Genomic DNA, 26,785 nt, shown 5'->3' on the forward strand with positions numbered 1-26,785 from the left:
ATGTACTGTATAAACACGTTGTGTAAAATATTAGGATGATAGGATAACGTTAACTGGTGGCGCAACGACGCTGAAGTTTTGAGGTGCATTTACAAGGGGAAAATATGCAATTTTTTCAGTTTTTGTAAAAATTTTGCCATTAAATAATAACTTTTACAATTTAATTTAAAAGAATCGAAATGTGTACGTAATTGTCGTTATAATAAGATATAAAATACAAAAATTGGTGAAAATATGTTAAAGTTATTAAAAAATCGCCAGGCCATCAACGTGTCTCAGGCCACTAGAACAAGAAATTTATGAACAAAATTAACATATTTTGAGAAATATTAAAATAAAAGCTTATTTTTACTTAAAATATATCCATATTTACTTGTATATGAGTTTTTGTCCTCGTAGGATACCGTTAACCTATTCGCAGGTATGATCAAAAAAATTATTTTTTTTAACGGCAGTTTCAAAACTCCAATTTCAAATTTTTAAAAATTTTGTTAAACAAATTTCAGAATTTTTTGATCATCACATGGGGATTTATTGACAACATAATAGGGAATAAAAATGCGAAAAAAGTATGTCAATACCTCCTATAGTTTTTCCGTACCTGCGATATAAATTTTGCGATTTTCGAGAAAAACTAATTTTTTGGCCATATTTTGGGGAATGACCAGAATTTCCTTACTGTAATGATTTTTAAGTAAAAGCTATTCAGAATAATATAGTCCAGGTAATTTTAAATATAGTCTGAAAGCTTTACTAAAATCGGAAAACTTTAACCCTTAAATCGTGAAGGTCAAAGGTCAATTTTTTCAATAATTGGAATTTCTCATGGAAAGATAGCGAAATATTATATATTTTTGGGCCGATTTTGATGAAACTTAAGAAAAATATAAAATGAAGTCTAGTATTCACAATAATAGTACAAAAATGGAAATTAACCCTTAAGAGTACTTGGGGTCAAAATGAATGTGTTTTTCGTGATTTTAAAAGTTGAGGGTCATTTGGACCCCAAGTGCTATTAAGGGTTAATTTCCATTTTTGTACTATTATTATGAATACTAGACTTCATTTTATATTTTTCTTAAGTTTCATCAAAATCGGCCCAAAAATATATAATATTTCACTATCTTTCCATGAGAAATTCCAAATATTGAAAAAATTGACCTTTGACCTTCACGATTTAAGGGTTAAAGTTTTCCGATTTTAGTAAAACTTTCAGACTATATTTAAAATTACCTGGACTATATTATTCTGAATAGCTTTTACTTAAAAATCATTACAGTAAGGAAATTCTGGTCATTCCCCAAAATATGGCCAAAAAATTAGTTTTTCTCGAAAATCGCAAAATTTATATCGCAGGTACGGAAAAACTATAGGAGGTATTGACATACTTTTTTCACATTTTTATTCCCTATTATGTTGTCAATAAATCCCCATGTGATGATCAAAAAATTCTGAAATTTGTTTAACAAAATTTTTAAAAATTTGAAATTGGAGTTTTGAAACTGCCGTTAAAAAAATTTAATTTTTTTGATCATACCTGCGAATAGATTAACGGTATCCTACGAGGACAAAAACTCATATACAAGTAAATATGGATATATTTTAAGTAAAAATAAGCTTTTATTTTAATATTTCTCAAAATATGTTATTTTTGTTCATAAATTTCTTGTTCTAGTGGCCTGAGACACGTTAATGGCCTGGCGATTTTTTAATAACTTTAGCATTTTTTAACCAATTTTTGTCTTTTATATCTTATTATAACGACAATTACGTACACATTTCGATTCTTTTAAATTAAATTGTAAAAGTCATTATTTAATGGCAAAATTTTTACAAAAACTGAAAAAATTGCATATTTTCCCCTTGTAAATGCACCTCAAAACTTCAGCGTCGTTGCGCCACCAGTTAACGTTATCCTATCATCCTAATATTTTACACAATGTGTTTCTACAATACATAGAACAATTCTAGAGGGGGGGACGGTCAAAATTCGCAATTTTATTTTTTTGGAGCACTCTAATGTATACCCATCTCACGAAGGTGAAGGGTATAATTAAAATATTTAAATCAGGGGGCCAGAAATTGTCTACCTCTGCTTAACTATATGTATTTATGCACACACTTTGTAAATATGTGTGTAGAAATGTGGAGAATGCATACAAGACGAAGACGATGATGATGATGATTCTATCTGTTCACATGCATGTCGTAGGAAAGGCGTCAAGACAAATTGTTTTGTTTGTTGATAGTTAAAAAAAAACAAAAATAAGAAAATAAAATGAAAGAAAATAATGGGGAAATTTCTTAAGATTTGTGTAAATAAAGCAAATATAAAATTACTAAAACTAAAATAAACATTTCTGGGTCAAAATCATGTTGTATTTTTTATTTAACTGGAAAATTGTGTAATTCATATAAATATTCTCAGTAAAAATCATAGTAATAAAGAAGCAGTATGTGCCCATCTAAATGCAACTACATAGTTAAAGACTAGAATAAGGAAAAACTATAAATTCGAATACTTAATTTTTTTAACTAATCAAATTACACGAGCCCCCCATTAAACAGGTGTCTAAAATTAAATTGTTTATTTTGAATTTTAGAGGAAAATATGCGGCCTCGCCAATTTCAAATGGGTGTGTTAAAATTTTTTTTGTCAATTTTATAAAAAAAATATAAACAAAAAAATAAATTATAATAAGAAAATAAACAAAAATTATATTTATACAATATAATATAAAAAGTGTGTCTCTTAAGAATTTTTTTTTATAAAAACCTGCAGTTTTGTTTGAGATGAACCGACAGAAAAGTAGTAGCTAATTTTTTTATTATTCATTAAAAAAATAACAAATATTTTTAAATTTCAAAAATTTTAACGATACCTTAACTCTTTTCGGTTTAGTGGTCACTTCTCTAACCACCTTTTCTATAGTCTTTAAAAATTGTTTAGTGACATCTATTGACATTTTGCTAAACAATTAAATCTATTTAAGTCATCGTTTAAGTTTTTTTCAGTTTGCTCTGGTTATAGTAATATATTAATTTGAAAATATTGTAAACCGCAGTTTTTCTAAGGGGTTTTCCCGCATTCAATAAAATGAGGTTCATCAAATTCAGTGTAACTTTGTTATTTGGCTTTGTTTGGTTGGCTTGTACTAACAAAGTAATATTTTATAATATACTCTTTGATAAATAATGTAAGTAATAGAGTGGTTAGATTACTAACCACAGTGACTGAAATAGGTTTTATATAATGTGTTTCTCTACATAATATTATGTTATAAAGATACCGCGTTTACTCAATGAACGTTCAATTGAAGATATTTTCTTCGAAGATGGAAATGTGTCGGCAGTCTTGAACCCTACGAAGGAGAGGATTATTAGGAACAAGTTGATCTGATCTGATGGTGCTAGGTGACATATCTTCGGGGCTCCAGTCAAAATCTATAAAAGTTGGCTAATAGTTCTACTCAAACTGCTGCTGTGGAACCAAAATGGTGAAAAAATTTAGATTGGAAGAGGTTGATTACACAGAAGGTGGGGGTATACCAAATGATATAATAGAATTGTTTTGTTCAGAAAATTTAGTCAAAATGATAAGTTTTCAAACAAATTTATACGCTACGAACATTTTTATAATTATTTTTTAATGGTGGTTAATAAACTAACCACCTTATTCCATAAAAACCTTTAGCTGTATATTTATTATACCCTTCACCTTCGTGAGAAGGGTATATACATATGTATAAGTTTGTCATTCCGTTTGTAATTTCTACATTTTTCATTTCCGACCCTATAAAGTATACATATATATTCTGGATTCTTGAAATCAACTTTCCGAAGCCCCCAAATAATTTACATACACGATTCATACATCAATATCTCCGGAATTCTTCCTGCTCGGTTGCTATGTATTTAAAATCGACAAAATCGGTCCACAACTGGCTGAGATAAGAGAAAACCAGAACAACCTCGATTTTTGCCCTATATCTGGATTACTAAGTCATTAATATAGACAATATGGATATCTAATGATAGATATTTCAAAGACCTTTGCAATGACGTATATAAGACCATAGTAAGTTGGACCTGCAATGGGTCAAAATCGGAAAAAATATTTTTTAAACCGATTTTTTTTTTCACAAAAAGTTTTTTTCGCTGCATATTAAAAAAACCAAAAAATTTTTAAAATTTTTAGGTAAACAAAATTTATTATTTTTCCAGAGTTGTTTTTTCATTTTATGGGAAGAAATTTTTTTCGAATTGGTTTTTTAAATTTTTTTTGGTAAGATAAGATTCGGCACAGCCGAATATACATAGCTCTCTTACTTGTTTTTTCTTATTTTTCATAATATATGAACCCTAATTAAAGTAAAAATGCAATTGTTTTGATTATAAACTTATACACATAAAACTGTGGCAGAAAGAGTTAAACAGACACTTTTTTATTTTAAAAATTTTCTGATATTTTCTACTGAATTTTTAGTTTTGAATTTGATAATTTTGATAATTGAATACACAATTTTCGTTATTGGTTGAACTTCAATAAAAAAAGTATTGAATATACAATTTTCGTTATTGAAAACACATTTTAGTTATTTTTTGTGTTTTCTATTACGAAAATTGTATATTCAACTATCAAAATTGTCAAAATCAAAATTCAGTACAAAATATTAAAAAAATTTGTTTTTGAGCACTTGTATACTTGACTCAATTATGAAATAATTGAAACCAGTTCAATATATGATAAATATTTTAATTGAAATATAAAGATTATTCATTTCAAAAAAAGGGAAAATTACACTCTCATTTTTTTTACACTTTTAACAACAAAAACACGAACAAAATTCCACAAAAAAATACAACTTTTTTTGCATTTTTTTTAAATGTAAAAAAATCAGAGTGTACTTTACCATTTTTTTGAAATGAATACCCGTATAGTTTTTTGTGTGTAATGCAAGTGTTTGGTAGGTTTATTTCCCAACCAAATTTTGTTAATAAACATTATTCTTAAATAATCGTTTGTGAGTGCGACTGTAAAAAGACAAACAAAATAAATTTTCTAAAATGATAAATGTAATCTCAACGGAAAATGTGTTCATAACGTATTTGTTCGTATCAGATGATTATTTGGAATATTTATGCATCTGTGTATGTATATTAGTTCAAATCCTGACATAAGAATGTGCTATTAATAAAACTGTTTTTTTATAAAATATTTTTTTCCTTCGTTTTTTTTTATGGCACATCAACAATTTTATTGTTATTGTAGTATGTATTTGTTGTATAGACAGATAAATACATACAAATTTATATAAATTTAAAAACATGTCTGTCAGCATATAGATTCAGATATTTAAATGACTTTAAACATTCAATGATCGTTTTGAAAGTTGAATGTTTGAGATGCTTAATTATCGCATATTTTATTCACATGAAATATGTTCCATTTTCCCATTTTTCGTTCATAAACTTTGTTCACGTTAAAAAATTACCCATGTTGTGAAATTTTTAGATGGAATTCTATAAACAATAAACAGCTGTTACGAACAAAATCAACTATTGTGAATGAAAAGTTCAGGGGACTGTCACGATTGCTATTTCTCCTTCGTGGGAAATGGATATTTCATGGGAACATACATTTCACATGTTTTTCATGATAGGGGTGATTGAAAGATTTAATGTAAAATTTATTATTTTTTTTAGATTATTGTTAATTACAAGAGAAGCTGGAAAGCATGAAAAATACCTTGCATTAGGTATTTATCCATATCGGAACATTTTAAGAATTTTGGCATCGATTTGTTAGTGCATATTTTTGCATTTACTAGTTTTTACAGCATATTTGTGGCATAAATTGACTATTTGAAGTAATTTGGCCTTTTCGAGCATATATGTATGTATAATTTATATTATTTATTCAAACGATTAATTTTTCATCAACACATTTTTTTCAAAAAATTTGTTTCATCAAAAAAATAGTTTTCAATATTTATCCTAAAATATTTGATATAAGATTCGGTACAGACGAATATAACTTTACTTTTTTCGTAATTATGTTTATTGAATCTACATAAACATTCTATCTTGTAAAAAAAACTAATCATTCGAAAATGTCTAGAGAATTCGGCAGTTCATTAAAAATATTGGATGTCAATATTAATAATAACTTTGTATTGGATAATGTTCGGGTTAACTCTTTCAGCACTTTAACAGAAGATCAATAAATTCTAAAATAAAATTGCAATACTCTTTTTTTAATATGCAAATTTTGTTTTTAAATATATTGTATTGATTTTTTAATAAAAAAAATATTTCGCTTTAAGACCCTGTTAAAGTAATTTTTGTATGAAAACTGTCAGTATAATATAAAGTTTAAAAAAAAACAATTAAGAGAGGTAAACAAAATTTTTTTTTTCAGAAGTTTTTTTTCATTTTTTGGAAATTTTTTTTTCAATTGTTATTTTAATTTTTTTTTAAATTTAAAATTTTTTTTTTTTTTTTAAATTTTAAAAAAATTTTTTTTGGTGAAAAAAAATATTCGGGTTAAAAAATATTTTTTCCGATTTTGACCCATTGTAGGTCCAACTTACTATGGTCTTATATACGTCATTGCAAATATCTTTGAAATATCTATCATTAGATATCCATATTGTCTATATTAATGACTTAGTAATCCAGATATAGGTCAAAAATCGAGGTTGTCCTGGTTTTTTCCTCATATCTCAGCCATTTGTGGACCGATTTTTGCTGATTTTAAATAGGAAACTTCTCGAAAGCTTGTCTGACAGAATTATTATAGATTTGGATCCCGAAGATATCTGGGGTCTTCAGAAAATTTATTTCAACAGACAGATGGACATGGCTTAATCGACTCCGCTATCTATAAGGATCCATAATAAATATACTTTATAGGGTCGGAAATTACAAACGGAATGACAAACTTATATATACCCTTCTCACGAAGGTGAAGGGTATATTAAGGTAAACAACAATCTTATATGCACACCACCAATATAATACGGCGTATGTTTTGTATAAAAACATTTATCTGGTTACCCGATTTGGTTTGTTTTATATTTTCAATAACTTGATAATATATGTGATAAAATTAACATTGCTAGAGGATAATGTATTTTCCAGATGTGGCCCTAATATAGGAGCTTTAGGTGTTTTTCGGAAGTAGAAGCTTTGACCAATTATGGACCGATCTTCATATACCTTAAATAGCGATTTCTATATATCTTAGATATATCGAATTGCCGAATTTCAAACTGATATCGATTTTAGGGGGTGGGCTATGCTATGGTCAAATATGGTCCGATCCAAACAAAATTTAGTTTTGTGATTTTTCATGGACTGAATCTTAACATTTTCAACAGAGCTTGTCATTTTATCAAAAGAAAAATTTGTGATAAATTGCATGATATTAGCTCTGTTCAATAACTAAAAGTTGTTACAAGTTAGTAACAATAGTAACTGGAAAAGCGTTCATTAACTCAAAAAACTTGCAAGTAGAGAAAAAATCAAGAGCGTATAAATTTTAGAGAGTGTTCTCTCGTTGCAAACTATTACAAGTTCTATTTTGAACTAGTAATAGTTAGCAGCTTATATTTCATATGTTTTGTGTTATTGTTTATTTATTTACAATTTTTTGTGGTGAAAAAATGAATTTTCAATAAAATTGAAGAAAATGTGAATATTTATACATTTTAAAATGAATAAAAGTAATTGTTACTGGAAAAGCGTAAATTTACTTTTTACTATTTTTAAGAATTTAAGATAGTAATTGTGTAAATTTTGATTTTATTCTCTAGTTGCAAGTATTTACTGGGAAAGTAAATGAACAGACCTATTATTTGCAATATATTTAAAGAAAATAGCAAAACATTTTCGAAAAATATCAACTATTTTTCAACTTGTCTCACATTTTGGTTCATACCTCTGGTTATACTTGACCGATTTTGCACATTTTCAATACCAAAAATTTCTGATCAACAAAGAACATTTGGCGACATTTTCATTCGCATACGCCCTCGAGGCCTTATCGTGCCAACAACAGATGGACGGACATATACTTTTGGGTTCTAACACCTAAATTTCAATATGTTACAAAAGGATTAGCAAACTCAATATATTCCCACGTTTTTTGTGGTGGATATGAAAATAAAAAAATCAATTTTGAATTTTTTGATGATACGTTGTTTTGCATTTTAGGTTTCGATATGTATGTAGTATTTACATACATATATGCATACTATATATGTATATATGTATGTACCTAATACTGTTGTTGTTTAAAGATGATATTTAAAATTGTGTTGTTTATTTATTGACACAACTGATTATTTTGACGTTGTTCTGTTGTTGTTGCTATTGTAGTATTATATTGTTTGGTTTTTAAAAGCTGATCGAGAATGCAATAGTTTATATGTACATATATTGTATATTATTTTAATTTATTTTATATTTCATTCTATACAACCCCATAATCACTTATAAGTACTTGAAGACAATTTTGAAGACAATTTTGAAGACACTTTTTTTTATTGATGCTGTTTTCTTTTTAATGATAATCATTAATTTTTTCTGTAAATAGTTACTTTGGGTTGTTGATTTTATTTTAATTGTTCTTGCTTTTATATTTTTGTTATTTTAAATAGAGTAAAAGGTGCAGGTTAGATGATGTGATGAGCATGTGCTTTTAATTAAATAAAGAATTATTTCTTCGAGTAACCTTAGCATGTGCGTGAAGATAAATACATATGTCATAAATATTGACGTAACGAGTAAGAAAAAACATACATATTTAAGTATAAACATATATTTGGAATTTATTTTAGAAATTTCAATGGTTATTAAAAGCAATCACCCTAACTATGAAAGAAATTTTAAAGTTAACTTTTGTTAAAGTCGACTTTATTTTAAAATAGAACTTTTGTTTTTATTTGAAAAAAGCTTCAAAACTTTTTCCAACATATACATTCAAATAATTGAAAATATTTTTCAATGAATGTAAATAAAAAAAAGGAAATTTCAAAAAATTAAAAACACAAAATGTACATAAAAGTTCAAAATAAAAAGCTTTTTTTTGAAATAATATAACATTTTAAATTATATTTGAAATTTGTTTTATGGTACGAAATTTAAAATAATAATCAACTTTATGAACTTAAAATCGACTTTAAGGTTTTTATAGTTAAGCTGAATATGATTTTTTTAAACTTACATGCTATTTTGAAGTACTTAGAAGGATTATTGACAAAGTATGAAGTTTTGAGAGGGGTTTTGGCCAAATAAAGCAGAGGCATGCATATTATTATAGAATTCCAGAATTGAACTTGTAAGATTTTTTTTAAAAAAAAAAATTAAAAATCACATTGACACTTTTAGGAGTTTGACATTTTTCTAATTTTTGAAAAGTAAAATTCGACAAAGTACACGCAGAGAAAAAATATAATTGTGCATGGTTACTGTAACCATTTCAATATTGTTACAAGTTTTTTAACAATATTATAGTCACAGTAACTATTTACATGATTGTGTTAACCATAATATGGTTAATATACGATTCACATGATTGTATCAACCACATATATGGTTACAAGTATAACAAGTATATGTTTGTGACAATCATATTTATGATGAATAATTTTATCATAATATGTATGTTGTTCTCAGATTATGATATCCATAAGCTGAGAGCAACATAATATGGTAAGACCTTCATCATATGTCTACTGTGACTATAATATTGTTAAAAAAACTTGTAACAATATTGAAATGGTCACAGTAACCATGTACAACTATATTTTTTCTCTGCGTGTATGTAAGTTTATGTATTCATATTATGTAAGGCTGTGTTTTCGATTCGGTTAATTGTGAGACCATTAAATTTTTTAATTTAAATATGCATTCATAATACAATTTTCTGATACAGTTTTGGCAAATTTCTACCCTTTTGATTTTTAATATTTTTTAATATATTCATATGTAAACAGAACAAACAAATTGTTCTGTTAAATAATAAAAAAAATATTTGTTTGTAAATAAATAAACAAAAAAAATTAAAAGTTATTTTTTATGGAGACATAAGTTGAACAGTTTTCTAAAAAATGTGATATACAAGATTTTATATAGAGAAAAAAACGAGCATTGGCCGAAAAACGTCCAGAATATGCGGCCTGACATGAAATCGTAATATTCCATCACTCGGCCACATGTTGCAATACCTGTTAAGAACTATTTAGAAAGAAGTGGTTGGGAAGTTTTGCCTCACCCGCGTTATAGTCCAGACCTTGCCCCGTCCGACTACTATTTGTTTCGATCGATGCAGATCGCTCTCTGAGATACGCTTCACTTCAGAACAGAGTATCCGGAATTGGCTTGATTCGTTCTTGGATGAACATATGTATGTCTTAGCTAACAATGGTCACTAATTTGAAAAAGCTTAAAATTTTAAAAATTCACGCATTTTAATTATACAACAATTATTAACTCTCTAAACCGCAAACTTTAAAAAGCTAAAAACTTTAAAAGGGTAATTATAACCCAATAAACTCAGAACAGGCATCAGAAACTAATTTGCAAATTAAGTTTAGGAACCAGATGCAAAAAGTTGATAAAAATATCTAATAAAAAATATTTCGAAATTTCGGGCGACTAAAAGTTAGTAAAACTTTGATTAAAGAAAATAACACACAAAATTTCATGTGCTAAAATTATGACATCACTCACAAAACAGCTGACAGAACAAAAAAATTAAATTTTTTCGGAAAATTCGGAAAATTTCAAAGTTTTTTAATGTTCTTTCGAGACTAGTTTGTGTTCTATATAACTAGTCTAAAACCAATGTGTAACGAGTTATAAAAAACTAATTCTTATTAAACTCTATCACAATATTATTCTTCAGAACGAGTTCTAGATGTAGTTGCGATATAACTAGTTCTACGGATATTATCAGAAGAATCTGAAGTGGTTCTGGTTATTAGTATTAAAAGTTCTAAAAATGTTCCTGGATATTATTATATTTATTCTTAATGAATAATAAAATTTAAAAAAAAAATTGAAATTTAAAAATCTAGTATGTACTATGTTTATCTTGTTGTTTTACTTACCTTACACAGTGCTAATAAATTATACAAATCTTCAACTTCATCATTATCCGTAGGCACATATTGTTTGCCTGTTTGGGTACTTTTCCCTTTGGTCTCTTGACGGTACAATGGTAAACCCATTGCCTTAGCCAAGATCTCAATACCCATGTGACCAACAGTTTGATACATAAAGCTATCGAGTTCATCTGAAATTATAAACAAAGTTAAACGTGTATATTTCCTAAATGTAAATGTGAAAAAGAGAGTAACAAGGAATAATTGATGCATTTGTTTCGCTTTTAAGAACTTGGAACGCAAGTTAACACATATTATAAATTAATTTAGATAATACCCAACCTATATACATATATACAGTATATATTTTAATATTTTTTCTGTCAAACTGTAGGCACATTAAATGCTGGTCACTCAGGGTCAGTAATAATTTTAGTCATTTGTGGCACACTTCCAATAATTTTTATATTATAAACTTTTTTTTGAGCTAATTAGGTTTATTTTATTACTCATACTACTTTTTTGTTACAGGTTTTGGCAACAAGAGCAGCTATACGTAATTTTAAATTCCATAAAAGAAACATTGTACTTCAATGAGCATTTAAGTTTAAATGAACTTGTGAAAAGTTTCACAGCAATATGCAAGTATTTAGAAAATAATTATGCAATATGTTATGACAGCTATAAAATTAGAGGACATTATAAATTAATTTCCATTAGAGATTTAGCAAAAAAAGCAAAGAACTAATTCTATTAACAAAGATAAAAGCAAATGAATGGTGAAAAATCTATCTATCTAGGGACATGCTATTTGAACAAGAACATGTAAGAGAGCTATATTCGGCTGTGCCGAATCTTATATACCCTTCACCAAATTATATTTCAAAATACAAATTTTAAATATTTTTAGATAAACAAAATTAATTTTTTTTCCAAAGTTGTTTTTTTAATTTTTTGGAAAATTTTTTTTTTCGAATTGTTATTTTAAATTTTTGAAATTTTTTTTTTGCAAATTTAAAAAAAAAATCATTTTGTTTTTCAAATTTTTTTCTTTGGAGAAAAAAAAATTGGGGTTAAAAAATATTTTTTCCGATTTTGACCCATTGTAGTTCCAACTTGCTATGGTCTTATATACGTATCCATATTGTCTATATTAATGACTTAGTAATCCAGATATAGGTCAAAAATTTGTCCTGGTTTTTTCCTCATATCTCCGCCATTTGTGAACCGATTTTGCTGATTTTAAATATTTGGGGTCTTCAGAAAAATTGATTTCAACAGACAGACATGCGGACATGGCTTAATCGACTCGACTCCGCTATCTATAAGGATCCAGAATATATGTATATACTTTATAGGGTCGGAAAATTATATTGTGGAAATTACAAACGGAATGACAAACTTATACATATATACCATTCTCACGAAGGTGAAGGGTTTAAAAAGGATAATTTTTGCTTAATGGTATAGGGATAACTAATGGAACTTTTTCAAATAGTAGTTTTTGAAATGTCTATAATAATGAGCATGGAATCAAGTATTAAACATTGATCGTAGTGATGTGAAAATATATGTATAACACATATGTTACATACGAATATATGATTACAATATCGATGGCAAAAGCAACATCATAATGATTGGGGTGGCGAAGCGAAAAGGGTCATGATTAAAAAAACATTAATAGAAGATGAGATATAAGAACGTTAAAACTAACTTCAAATGGTAGTTTGAATTCTAAATTTATCCAATAAACAATTTGTTTTCTTATGAATAATGTTCGAGAATGTTTCTAAACTCCAATGGTACTTCTAATGGTCCTAAGAAATTGGGCCCTCTGTATAAAATCAATACTGATGTTACTTGCCCTTCAAGTCTTATTTAGATTGGTCGTTAATTGGTCAGTGCAGATTAGATGATTTTTTTCTATGTGGCGGCGACATGTAAGACTCTTATCTAAGTGTATGTCAAGGTATATGACATGAGCAGACTGTGAGACAGGTGGACAGTTTCCTCTCCTAAGTGTAAACGTAACTTGTTTACCTTTGGTTTCATTTATACGTATTCTTTAGTTTATCAAACACGTCTGGGATAATTAATTAGTTATCTAGATATCATGCTTAAGACCACGTATGAACAAAGAATGACAGTGACAATTGTAAACGTAGAAATGGTTAAATTATCGCTCGTTGAGAGTTATAAAGTTTTAGTACAAGAACACAAGCATTGGTTTCATAGTCTCCTGTCACATAATCACTATACTTTTTCCTCTTCAGTTAAACGGTTAGCTTGCTCGTTGCTTACGGAATCCTAACTGATGAACTGGAATAATGCTTTGATGATTCAAAAATGGTATAATTTTCCCTTGAAATACTCTCTCAAATAAGGTCTATAGGATGATGGTACTGTCAAATCCTTTCTCGGCTTTGGATCATAATTTAGGAAATTTTCCATATTAGGTAGGTTTCTAATCATGGATGGTGTTATTAAATTATAACCTGCAGATTATCTTGGCTTATGAATGTCTTCTATAGTTTTCTGAATAACTTCTGGACTGACTGTGATTATTCTAGAGTCTTATAATGTACGAATAGGTAATTTCTCCAATACAAACTCATTCTGGGAAGAGTTTTGTTAAAATACATTACTTAATTGTTTAGTTAATAAGCGTTCGAAATTTATTTCGATTACGAGTGCGAGAATTTGCCCCCTGATATATATTCTATATTTCAACAGTTGGACACGATCGAATACTTATTCGAACGAGCGAGTTTTTTTATTTTTGGGATTCTCTTATTCGATATCGAATAAAATGTATAGAAAATTTTAATTTTTTACTCGAACGCTAATAAGCGTCCCAAATTTATTTCCATTACGAGTGCGATAATTTGCCCCTGATATATTTTCTATATTTCAACCAATTAGTCTTAAAATATGAAGTTTCTGTATAAAACTTTGATATGTCCGTAATATTTAACAATCTCTGGCGATTGGAAAGTAGTTATTTCAATTTCAACTTAAATTTTTGTATATGCAAATTCCCTAAGATTAGGATCTTTTCTAATATTAGAGGTCCACTAAATAGATTGCTTAGGGGATATACAGCTTTCCATCTTTGGATTTCATTTCAGAACAGTGTATCCGAAAATTACCTCAAAAGATATATTGCCAGAAAGATAGGAAAAGGTCGTAGCTAACAATAGCCAATAATTTGAATAATAAAATTCACAATTTTTATGTCATGCTATGCTATCCTGTATGAAATTATAATTTCATTGGCGAATTATATAAATAAAAAAAAAACTTCGGAAAACTCATTTGGTTTTTTGTTTGTCACTGTATTATTTGCATTATTTATTTTTTAATTTTTTCTTTTTGTTTATACAAAATATTTAAATTAAAACAACAAAAACTTACCTCTATCCTTGGGATGTAAATTGGCTAATGCAACAATTTCATGGCCCTCGGCCACACACTGCATCATATTGTAGCAGCTATCCTTGCCACCACTTACCATAGCAACGACACGCATTTTGATTGATTTGTGGTTACTTTGTGTACGTGTGTCAAAACGATTTTAAGATTTAAATTAAGGTACGTGTATAAAGTTTAAAATAAAATTTTAACACGTTTTTTCAATATCAAGTCCAGCTCATTGGTAAAAATTTTCTTAAAATACTGAAATGAAATAGAAACAAAAAACTTATTAATGAAAATGTTTTTGTTTAAATTGTGCTATTTAATGATTTCTTTTCTTTTTATAAAACTTAAAACTATTAAGGGGATAAATTTGTAGCTAAAAATAAATACGAGTAATTTGTATAAATTGTTTATAATGAATATTTTAATGGTTTAATTTTCACACCCTACAGGGTGCCAAACGATAATGAAAATATTTTCAATTAAAAGCTCATGTCCATCGTCATTTAACAGAGCTACTATTTTTTTCACAAACATTTACAAATTATATTAATATTGAACAAGCAAAATAAAGAACATGCAAATAAGATTTAATATTCTATTTTCACTTTACGAGTAGAGCTCGCTCCCCCAACGTTAGTTGGAATACCTCAATTACACTATGCTACACCTAAAAATATGCAGGGGTTCTCATAAAGGGACAAAACAAAAAATCTATAAAAACAAAATTATTTTTGAATCTTTACTCTTCTGATTTCGATAATATTTAGTTTGGTTTTTATATGGGTTCAAAGATCATGTTTTTTAATACATGCGTGAAAAATACCTAAAGATTTTATAATTTTTAATATTTTATTACAGCTAATAAAACGTAGATTTTTTCAAGAAATCCGTTTCTCATGAAAACAGGATATACTAGCTAATAAAATCATGTGCACGAAGATAAATTCGAATTTAAATAGCACATACAGAAATCATCATAAATGAAATAATTTCAGAAATATAAACAATGAAAAAATTCCTGATCTAAAATAACAATAACAGAAGTAATATTGGACTTAAAATAAATTTTAGTTTTATGAAAAAAGCTTGAGAGGATTTGTGATCATTTTGGAAACTGAAAATTTAAAGGAGTACAGCAAAAAATATTCACAATTCTGTGAGCTTAACCCTCTAACCGGCAAGGCTGCCTTTAGGCGGGTATGTTAAATGTATGTAATGCTGCTTTATTTGGTTATTTTCCCCGTTATAACGGTAAATATGTGTAAAGAGACAAACAATTTACTTATTGTGATAAACAAGAACGTGCACTTGTCTTTTGTTTGTTTTTATTCCAACGTATTTCTTTTTTTTTTAAACAAAAACCTGGTATATTATTTTACCTCGAAATAAAATTGGCCGGTTAGAGGGTTAAGATCTCTACAGTCAAAGCGATGTAAAAACAAGTAATAGAGCTATATTCGGCTGTGCCGAATCTTAGATACCCTTTACCAAATTATACTTCAAAATAAAAATTTTAAATATTTTTAGGTAAACAAAATTTTTTTTTTTCCAAAGTGGTTTTTTTTTATTTTTTGGATAAAAAATTTTTTTTAATTGATTTTTTTAAATGTTAAAATTTTTTTTTTGTTTTTTCAATTTTTTTTTAATATTTAGCGGAAAAAAAAATCGGTTAAAAAATATTTTTTCCGATTTTGACCTAATGTATGTCCGTCCAACTTACTATGGTCTTATATAAGTCATTGCAAAGGTCTTTGAAATATCTATCATAAGATATCCATATTGTCTATACGGCTTAGTAATCCAAATATAGGTCAAAAATCGAGGTTGTCCTGGTTTTAGCCTTATATCAGCCATTTGTGGATCGATTTTAAATAGCAAACGAGCCGGAAGATTTCCGGAGATATTGATGTATGAATCGAGTATGTAAGTTATTTGGGGGCTTCGGAAAGTTGATTTCAACAGCAAGATAGACAGACAGACGGACATGGCTTAATCGACTCCGCTATCTATAAGGATCCAGAATATATCTACTTTATAGGGTCGGAAAATTATATTGTGGAAATTACAAACGGAATGACAAACTTATATATACCCTTCTCACGAAGGTAAAGGGTATAATAAATTGAATGGATTCTTTTGTATTAAAATTTCTATTACTTTAATTACAATCAACATAACAATACCAATAAAACTTTAAATTGAGTTATTTCACTAAAACGAAGTGATCGATAAATACTATAAGTATTTTCGTACTCTGTGGACTCCAACAAAACAGAATTGCTGTATGAGAACCCCTGAATATGTATTTCTGGTTGTTCACTTTTGTATCACTGTGTAATTTTAGCAATCACAATTTGTTTATTGTGTTTTATTGTTGGTCTCGACAGACAATTCATTAAATTTAAACATTTTTTTGTTTGGGTTTTGTTGGCAATAGTTCGGGATAAATTCGAAAAAAGTTTATAGTTTTTGCTTTTGTTTCATTTTTTGGCAAGCACTTAGACATTTTCATAAATGGATCACTAGAGATTATTTATGTGAAAGTAATTTGTTGTTGTATGTACAACTGCTGGTCAATGATGGATTTTAGTTTTTAACAAATTATTAGCTGTAATGGAAAACGTTTTAACTAAAAACAAACTCCATTAAATTTAAGTCAGTTAAATAAGTACAGAGAATTTGTGTTGCGGCAAATGAAAATAAAATGTCCACTTCCGTTCAAAGGGAAATTGGATTTAGGTTGTTGTTGTTGTGAAGAAGCCAACAAGGTATAATTTAGAGATTTGGGGACCTTGTTCCTACTTCGTTTATTGTCGGATTTTTTTTACCATCGACCTCTATTTTCAAATCCAATGTTACTTTTTTTTTTCCAAGTGGAGAAAAGTATTGCTGTTGATTTGGCCGTGCAATGCAAAAGTTTGTAAGCATTTGAAGATGACCATTTATTTTATCAATATATCTGGTGGTGTTGGGGGTTTTTAAATATAAAGGTTAAACAGGATAGAGATATAACTCCACTTTGTCTATTTAACTCTACGAAGTGTGGACTTTTATACTCCTCAAACAAATGTCGATTACAAACATAGTTTCCAACCCATCTCTTGATGATGATAGGAAGACTGATGCCTTCAAAGAGTATACCATGACTTACTTGTTCAAAGACTTTTGACAGGTTGTACTTTTCTCGATAGGTTGGAGATTTTAACGGATAAGTCAGTTTCCTTCGTTCCCGTGAGGAAAATAAAATATCTTTTAATTTCCAGGGATTCCCGGGAATCTTTTATTACTAAACTTCAATCTCTGGTTATTATTTATTGTGACGTCATACAAAAATTATATTAATTGGAAGTACATCGTTACGAAAAACGACAAACAGAGATTTAGAAAATGGGAATTATTTCGGCTTGATTGCTATTTAAAATCGAAAAAATCGGTCCACAAATGGCTGAGATATATGGAAAAAACCAGGACAACCTCGATTTTTTTAATTTTTTTTTATTTATATCTGGATTACTAAGTCATTAATACATACAATATGGATATCTAATGATAGATATTTTAAAGACCTTTGCAATGACGTAAAAAAGTAAGTTGGTCCTACAATCGGTCAAAATCGGAAAAAATATTTTTTAAACCGATTTTTTTTCAGTTCTTTTTCGCTAAATATTAAAAATATTAAAAAAACAATTTTAAAAAACAATTCGAAAAAAAATTATACAAAAAATTAAAAAACTGGAAAAAAATAAATTTTGTTTACCTAAAAATATTTAAAATTTTTATTTTTGGTGAAGGGTATATAAGATTCGGCACAGCCGAATATAGCTCTCTAACTTGTATTTTTATTATTTTTTTCATATGATTTTATTGTTTATCTTTAAAGGAAATTAATTTCCTTCGATTGGAATTAATACAATATACACACACAGATATTTTACGACGAAACATTCTAAGGTTTTTTGTGGAGTTGTTAGTTTACTAACCACCAAAATAATTACGATACAAATTTTTGTTTAGTAAACATTTTTTTTTGAAATCAAATACTTTGACTAAATTTTCCGACCAAACAAACGAAATAGCAAAGTAAGACTGAATTCGATGAACAATTAAGACTCTGGGCTTTTTTTATTGAAAGCCTGAAAGTCTCTTAAAAAAACTGCGGTTTACAATATTTTCAAATTAATATATTGATCTAACCAGAGCACACTGACGGCAAAGTTTTGCAAAAAAAAAAAAACATAAACGATGACTTCAAAATGCCAATAAACTATGTTTTAAAGACTATAGAAAAGGTGGTTAGTAAAGTGACCACCAAACCACAAAGAGTTAAAAGATGAGTAAAATCAATAGATAAAGATTGTAAAAGAAATACTACGAAAATATAAAACAAAAGCAGATTTGTCATCAAAAGAATATTTTAGAGAATAAGTTGTTGTTATTTAACAACGTGCTTTCTTCACAGTTATAAATATTATTAGGATAAATTCACTGAAATTTATTGTTGGAGGATAAGCTAGTTCCAATGCGCATTTCACTGGATGATTAGTCGAAATCCCCAATATGATTTAGGAAAGCTAAAGATATTATACAAATAAAACTATGGAGCGAATGAGTTGTTAAAAAATATTAAGTTTTTATAGGAGCCAATTGTGGATTTATTTTAAATGAATACAATCACTAAAATATAAATATGAACCTAAAATAACCAAATTTAATTTATGAATTCAGTATATTTTTTATATTTAAAGAGCATGGTTTTCATTTTTAAGTGCATTTTATATGCTCAAAAACAAGAGCATATTTTTGGTTCCCTGGTTACCACTCTAGCTCAGCTGGGAAGTTTCAGAAGATGAATCTGAATCCTTAGAATCTTAGTTTATATAATGTACATTTCAGTTTTATAGAAAAACATATATATATTTTTTATATTTTCCCTGCAAATAAGATTTATTTTCTTTTGTACCAGTAACTACATATGTGGGTGTTATTTGATGGAATGGAATGCAAATTGCGTATACGAGTACAATTGTGGAATAGCAATTTTTATAGTGTAATTTAATTACGACAACATACAATTTCCAATAAAAAGGTGGCTTTTTTAGTAAAAACAATGCAAATGCAGAATGACTAACAAATATTCATACAAACTACAATTATATAAAAAACGAGTAAGAGAGCTATATTGCTGTGCCGAATCTTATAAACCCTTCACCAAATTATACTTCAAAATACAAATTTTAAATATTTTAAGGTAAACAAAATTTATTGTTTTTCCAAAGTTGTTTTTTTCATTTTTTGGAATTGTTATTTTAATGGTTTTTAAATTTTTTTTTTTGTGAAAATAAAATTCGGGTTAAATTTTTTTTCCGATTTTGACCCATTGTAGGTCCAACTTACTATGGTATTATATACGTCGTTGCAAAGGTCTTTGAAATATCTATCATTAGATATCCATATTGTCTATATTAATGACTTAGTAATCCAGATATATATAAAAAATAGGCCAAAAATCTAGGTTTTCCCGGTTTTTTCCTTATATCTCAGACATCTGTGGGCCGATTTTAAATAGCAACTGAGCCGGAAGAATTCCCGATGTATATTGATGTATGAATCATGTATGTAAGTTATTTAGGGGCAAATGAAAAATGTATTTTGGCCTATTTTTTATATACATATATCTGGATTACTAAGTCATTAATATAGACAATATGTATATCTAATGATAGATATTTTAAAGACCATTGCAACGATGTATATAAAGCTATAGTAAGTTGGACCTACAATGGGTCAAAACCGAATTTTTTTTTGTCATAAATTTTTCGAAAAATTTTTTTTTAAAAAATTAAAAAAACAATTGGAAAAAACTTTTTTTTAAAAAAATTAAAAAACAATTTCGAAAAGAAAAATTTAAAAAAACTTTTTTATAAAAAAATTTCGAAAAAAAATTTTCATTTTATTTACCTAAAAATATTTAAAAAAAAATTATTTTTAAGTATAATTTGAAGAAGGGTATCTAAGATTCGGCACATCCGAATATACATAGCTCTCTTACTTGTTTTTCATTAACTTTGTATTTAATTTTTTATTAATAACTTTGACTTTTATATATAAACATGAATTTTCATATTATACAACTCTACATGTTTGTATACATACTTCTACATACCTATGTTAGTACTTATGTAAATTTTACATGTGCTAATGACATGTAAATCTAGATTAGGGCGTTACTTTTAATTACAATATTATACATACATAATTATTGTGCGAATTTCAAATCTTTATCTAGAATTCGATCAATATTTAGTTCTTCTCTAAAAATAGTCATTGAGATTAAAGTTTTTGTAATTCATAAAAAAAACGTATACCTCCTTAAATGACATTAGCAAGGTCAAGAGTTCAGAACAAAACTACTAAACTCTGGAAGATAAAATCTCTACAAATAATTTTATTTTGTTTGTACAATCTGTGCTTTTTGTTTATCATCATCAGCTCTCCTAAATTAATAATTTTCCACTAATAAAAGAAACACAGAAATGAAAATTGTTTGCTTATTTTTATCTTTCTTTTCTGTTCATATGATATTAACAAATTAAAATATAAAACTTTGTTTTATGAATGTATGTGTAAAGAAAAGGCAAGAAAGAAACTTATATATTTACATATGTATTATATATATAATTTACTATTAACACAGATATTAGTATAAGATACAAAACAATTCATATATATATTTGTACATATGTACTTAGGTTATATATATTAGGGATTCCAAACGGGACTGGGTTTTACAAATACCGGGATTTTTCTTTCACATCAAACAATAATAACTATTTATTAAAATGTTATTATATATAAAAAAAACAAAATCTAATTCATTGAACTTTATGACAGTGGGAAATCTATGGCAAAACTGAAAATTTTATAACTTTATAAAAAAAATTCCGGGAATTCCCGAGAATATTTTTTATAAATTTTCGGGAAATTCTTAACAAGTTTCCTAAGTTCAGTTTTAAATATTTATATTTAGAGAAAATCGGTGTTGTCATAGAATCCAATCATTATCGGAATCGGTTTTAAGTGCGACAAAAAAGTTATTATTCAATCTAGAATTAAATTCTTTATCGATTAACAACAAATTACATTGGTTTTCATAAATCAAAATTACATTTTTTTGTCGTTTTCAAAACCTATTCGCTTCCAATTGCTCGATCGTTTCTGGTTTATCTGCATAGATCTGAGATTTTACATATCACCAGAGAAAATAACCTAATGTCGTCAAATCATAAGATTAAGATATTTGCATGTTTTGGCTTTTAATTTTGAACAAAATTAGCAGTGGAACTATTCCTATATTCACTATTTTCCATTAAGGAATATTTGATTGAGTTTTTCTGTTTGCTTTTCGGTTTTTAGTCATAATTTAAAACTCATGTCAATAATCACTAACTAAAGAGGCTTTCATTAAGCCGTTTATCCGAAATGTAAAATTTTCCATGACTCTGGCGCATAAATTAGATCGATGCAAAATGTTATGTTTTGGCTTTGAGAGCCAGAAAACACCACACGATCTCATTCTCAGTGACTTTTCGGAATGTATTTCACGCTCTTGTATTGGTACCAAATTCGATAATTTTGTTTGTTGTCATACCTATTCAACCAGAAATGATACTAATCACTGTAGATGATTTCTTGATGAAATCATTACTTGAACAGAACACCAATTTTGATAAAACCACTTTATGTTTGCAAGAGTTTTTCAACACTATATCCCTTCAAGGTGATTTGGTAAAACAAACTGAATAAATGACAGCCAATTTGGTAGATGTAGCTTCAACAATATGCTACCTATTGTCAAAGTTCTGAAGTCCCTATTGGAAGACCCTTTACTAGTTAAAGGATACAATGCTAAACTTGACTGTTTTAGTGGGTGTTAAATTTACATACAAATGTTGTTGTTTACTTTTTTGTACTCAATATTTGTCTTGTATGGAATGTTGTCAAATATTTGAAAAACACAGAAAATATAGTAACGTGAAAAATGTAAAAAATGCCGAATGTTAAACAGCAGATACAATATGTAATTATATATGTATGTATACTGTTGTGTGGACATTAGACTTCAACAAAATTGTTTGGATACAAAAAATCAATTCTACTAACATCGGAATTGTTTCTTTTACTATAAGAAGTCGTTCTACATCAAAATAGGCTGATTTAATTAATATCGTTTACACGTTATGAATTGAACTGGTATTGACAAATTTATTGATTTAAGTATTTTGTAAGATAGCAGGATGTCGAGGGACTATATTCAAAATCCTCTATCTTTGATTTTCTCGAAAATGATTTTTTGATGGTAAAATGTTCAGTAAAACAGCCCTCATCTATGGTGTGAATTTCATAACGAACATATATTTTTTTTTGCTGTTTTATTTGAATTTTTTTATTTCTCTATCTTATACAATGAATTTTTTCCGAATGCAAAATCCTCTATTTTTTCAAATAATTAATTTTCAAATATTTTTTTGGAATAATTTCTTCTTGCAAATTCTTACTAATTTTTGCACGCTGATTATGAATTTTACAATTTTCAATCATTTATCAAAATAGCGAAATCCGATTATGAATTGAATTACCATGAACATACATATTCTACCATTTTATTTTTGGAAAATATAAGGTCCATGGAATAAAAATAAATGGTTTAAGTTGGAATTTGCTTAAAAAAAGTTTCTGCTTTTAAAGTGTCATCATCATGGTTGTGGCTACCAAAACCGCAACCATTATTTATCTATAGCTCTATCCAATTTTGCTGCGGATAGTAATAAAGTTGTAAAATCAATCTATACAATTGCCAATCGATTAAATTAGAATTAATAGAGAAGCCAAGAAGACTGTTCAAATTCTCAATGAAATCGTAAAAAAAGCGTTTGATGCATTATGATTTCTTTAATAATTACAATGATGACAAACTTATGTTTTTTTCTTCCATTAGACCAGGACGAAGAATTTGCAAGATTTGAAGAGCGTAATACCACCGGCATACCATTATTTTTATGATTTATTTTTTTATCTTATGTAATTATTAGCATAAAACGTTCGACAAACAAATTAATATTAAATTAGCCGTTATCTTAAATAAATTACGTTAAAAAATTACAGATGGCATAATTGAAATCAAAATAATTAATTTTTAATGAAATGCAAAACCCTCTATCTGATCATATTCATACATACACATTGAATATTTTTGAAAAGCAAAACCCTCTATCTATCATAAAGTCCACAATAATGCAAAATTTTAAAAACCAGTTACATGTGAGATTCAGTAGTTGCTTTTAAAAAATATTGTAGAATACCGAATTTTAATAACTCAAGTAATACGCGAAAAAACAGGTTTTTATTTTACTACGATTTTTGGTTTTTGGAAAAAAAAATTATTTTATTTTCGAACATAGTCTCCTTTGACTTCTATGCACTTTGTCCAACGTTTAAACAATTTGTTTATCCCTTCCAAAAAATAAGGTTTATCGAGGTCATCAAAATAGGTACTTTTTGTGAGATGTTTTCAAGGTTGGAGTCAAATCTCTTTCCACCGAGACATTTCTTCGGGTTTGGAAACAAGAAATAGTCACTCGGGGCTAAATCCGGAGAATAGGATGCATTTTTGCCATGGAAACTGCACAAGTGTGTACACTTTTTTGCACTCGATTGTGAGCAAACGCGGCAGCCATTTTGCGGAAAGCTTTCTCATACCCAAGTGATCTTTCAAAATTTAAACCACTGAGCCATGCCTATGGCTTCAACAATTTTAATCTCCGATCGGCCAACACCATATCGTGATTTTTATCACATTCAATTTCAGTAAACCACATTTTTACCATTGAAATTGATAGTGCAGAGTTCCAATATCAAACATAGCCTATATTTGAGTGATGTTTTTTTCCCGCAAAAAATAATGCTTAATGAGCAGGCCAAATTCACTTTTATCCAATTTCTCCTCAAGTCACGAGGTAGTCTGCTATCAATGGCTTTCAAATGACTGGCAGATGCCTGTTGACAGGAGCAGTGTTGTCCTTTCAGTTAAGAACCGGGAAATTCAAAAAGTTGCAGACTTATTGACCCAACCTCGTATGCATTATCACATTGATACTCGTTAACTTGATGTATTTACATAATTATATTTATTGAAGAGTTAATAAAAGTTTAAGAAAATATTGAAATGCAGAAAGACATTTTTTTTAAATCTAGCAACCGGTAAATAATTTAAATTTATCTAATTATGTACATAATTTATTCTTTCAGATGCCATGCCTATTACTTTTTTTTATCATTTCTTAATTCTGTTTTTTGGTAAATTCAAAACCAAGCCCATTGGGTCAAATATGGCTTATATTCTACTCAACAAATTTAGTAATTGTTTAACAAAATGATCAAATCTCTATCTCTCAAATGCTTTATATAATTACCCTTATTTTCATAAGACAGGTCAACAAATAAAGAAAGAAAAAAAAGGTTGGTGCCGAGATACCATTAGTGGTTTTGAATTAGGTTTGCATTGGTAACACCAATAATGTTTTTAATTTTTTTTTCCTACGTGTAGCTTTTTTCTATAAATAAATTGATTTTCCTCATCGCGAAAAAATGTTTTGTTACATTTGTGTTATTAAATTACATGATATGAATAATCGAAAATGACACATCCTGATTTAGCTTCTGCTAAAAGTCCTCTACTATACTGAGACGACGTGGCATCTCATATGAATCAACATCTTTCGAGAAAGTTTCCAGGATTGAGTACAAAAGCTGGTATTTTTGATGGCCCACAAATAAGACTTTTAATAAAAGACAACGATTTCTTAATTTCTTTGCAAATCAGAAGGCTGAAAATTAAGAGGAATTAGTTATAGACTAAGGAACAAAGAACAAAAACAAGGAGAACATTTTCATCAAGATTAAAAATTTATGAAATATAGATTTCAAGGTCACTAGGATGAACATATAATGGCAGATTACTGTATGAGTATCACACGTAAGTGTCTTAATGACATCCATCGTAGAAAATCTAACAAAATAGGCTTGTAACCTGTAACATCATAATATTAATAGGCAAGTCGATTTCTTTAGACCCCTTTTACGCTCATATTAAACATTCAATTTGGGCAAAAAATATACCATTATAAAGGGATTTATTCACAGATGTGCAGAATATATATTTTATTGAAATCGGTTCAGTTTTTTAGGAGTTATAAGCGTTGAAAGATGTTACTAACACATATGCAAAAACGTGTACATGTGAAACTTAAGCTAAAATGAAAACAAAGCAATGCATGTTTGTCCAATTTGTTGTTGTAAATAAATATGAGAAACAGTTAAACAGTATTGATTTTGCTCTGTTCTAAGTGAGAGTTGTTATAGAAAACAAAGAAGAAGACTTTAGTAATTTAAAGTCACGTAAAAAATATATTTTGAAGGTGTTTTTTTTATTTTCAAATTCCCATATCATAAACAATTTTTTAAATTTATCAAAGGCTGAATATAGACGGAATTAGATTAGAGGGCGTAGTACCTTCCATACAGAGTAAATATTGATTTCGAGTGTCTGGGGAACCAAAATGGGAGGGGTCGGAAAAGGAGGTGAGTCACCTCCCATACAAAGTAATAATTGCAAGGTTCTTCAAACTTTGTCCGCATGGCTCTCTTACCATTTTACATAGATTGGCTGAAAATGGTCGGGATTGCATTAGTGGTCGTGGCACAAAGTAAATAAATCATTTTGAATATCTCGAGAACTATAATGCTAAAGGTATTTAAACTCTGCATCAATCAATTTATTACCATTCTACGGAGGTGAGATAAATACGAATTGATTCCTGATCCATGTTCGAAGTTTAACTCGGCTTAGTAGGAATGACCCCTGCCTTACAAAGGAAAGTAAAGCTTGATATTTACATAAAAGGTTTAAAAGTGGGTGGGATCAGAGCAGTGGTATCTCCAAGACCAAATTAGTTAGTTATTTTCGAATATCAAGTGAACTGTAATTGAGAGATTATCAATATTTTGTATGTGTTATTTTCGTACCATTGCAATGCATTGTATGTAGTTAGGTTTTATCAGAAATCCATTCATATTTTTTTAATTTTACTAGGGTAGGGGTAGCGAAGTGCACCGGGTTATGCTAGTGATTTAATAAAATGTTGTAAAATCTTTAATTTCGTTTTCATTTACCCCAGCAATTTCTCAGTTAAGAA

At 28.0% G+C, this 26,785-nt stretch overlaps 1 protein-coding gene across 1 annotated transcript in view; it reads right to left on the bottom strand.

The window, feature by feature from the left end:
• LOC135956411 (uncharacterized) overlaps positions 1 to 26,785 on the bottom strand; it is a 49,500-nt gene that overhangs the window by 19,720 nt on the left and 2,995 nt on the right. Inside the window, exons 2-3 of the mRNA XM_065506900.1 lie at positions 14,529 to 14,789; positions 11,118 to 11,302 (exon numbers count right to left, since the gene is read on the bottom strand). Coding sequence (XP_065362972.1) covers positions 11,118 to 11,302; positions 14,529 to 14,643 — 300 coding nt within the window. The 5' untranslated portion in view covers positions 14,644 to 14,789. The remainder of the gene's footprint in view (positions 1 to 11,117; positions 11,303 to 14,528; positions 14,790 to 26,785) is intronic.

Source organism: Calliphora vicina, chromosome 4, assembly GCF_958450345.1.
Source record: "Calliphora vicina chromosome 4, idCalVici1.1, whole genome shotgun sequence".
Lineage (NCBI taxonomy): Eukaryota > Metazoa > Arthropoda > Insecta > Diptera > Calliphoridae > Calliphora > Calliphora vicina.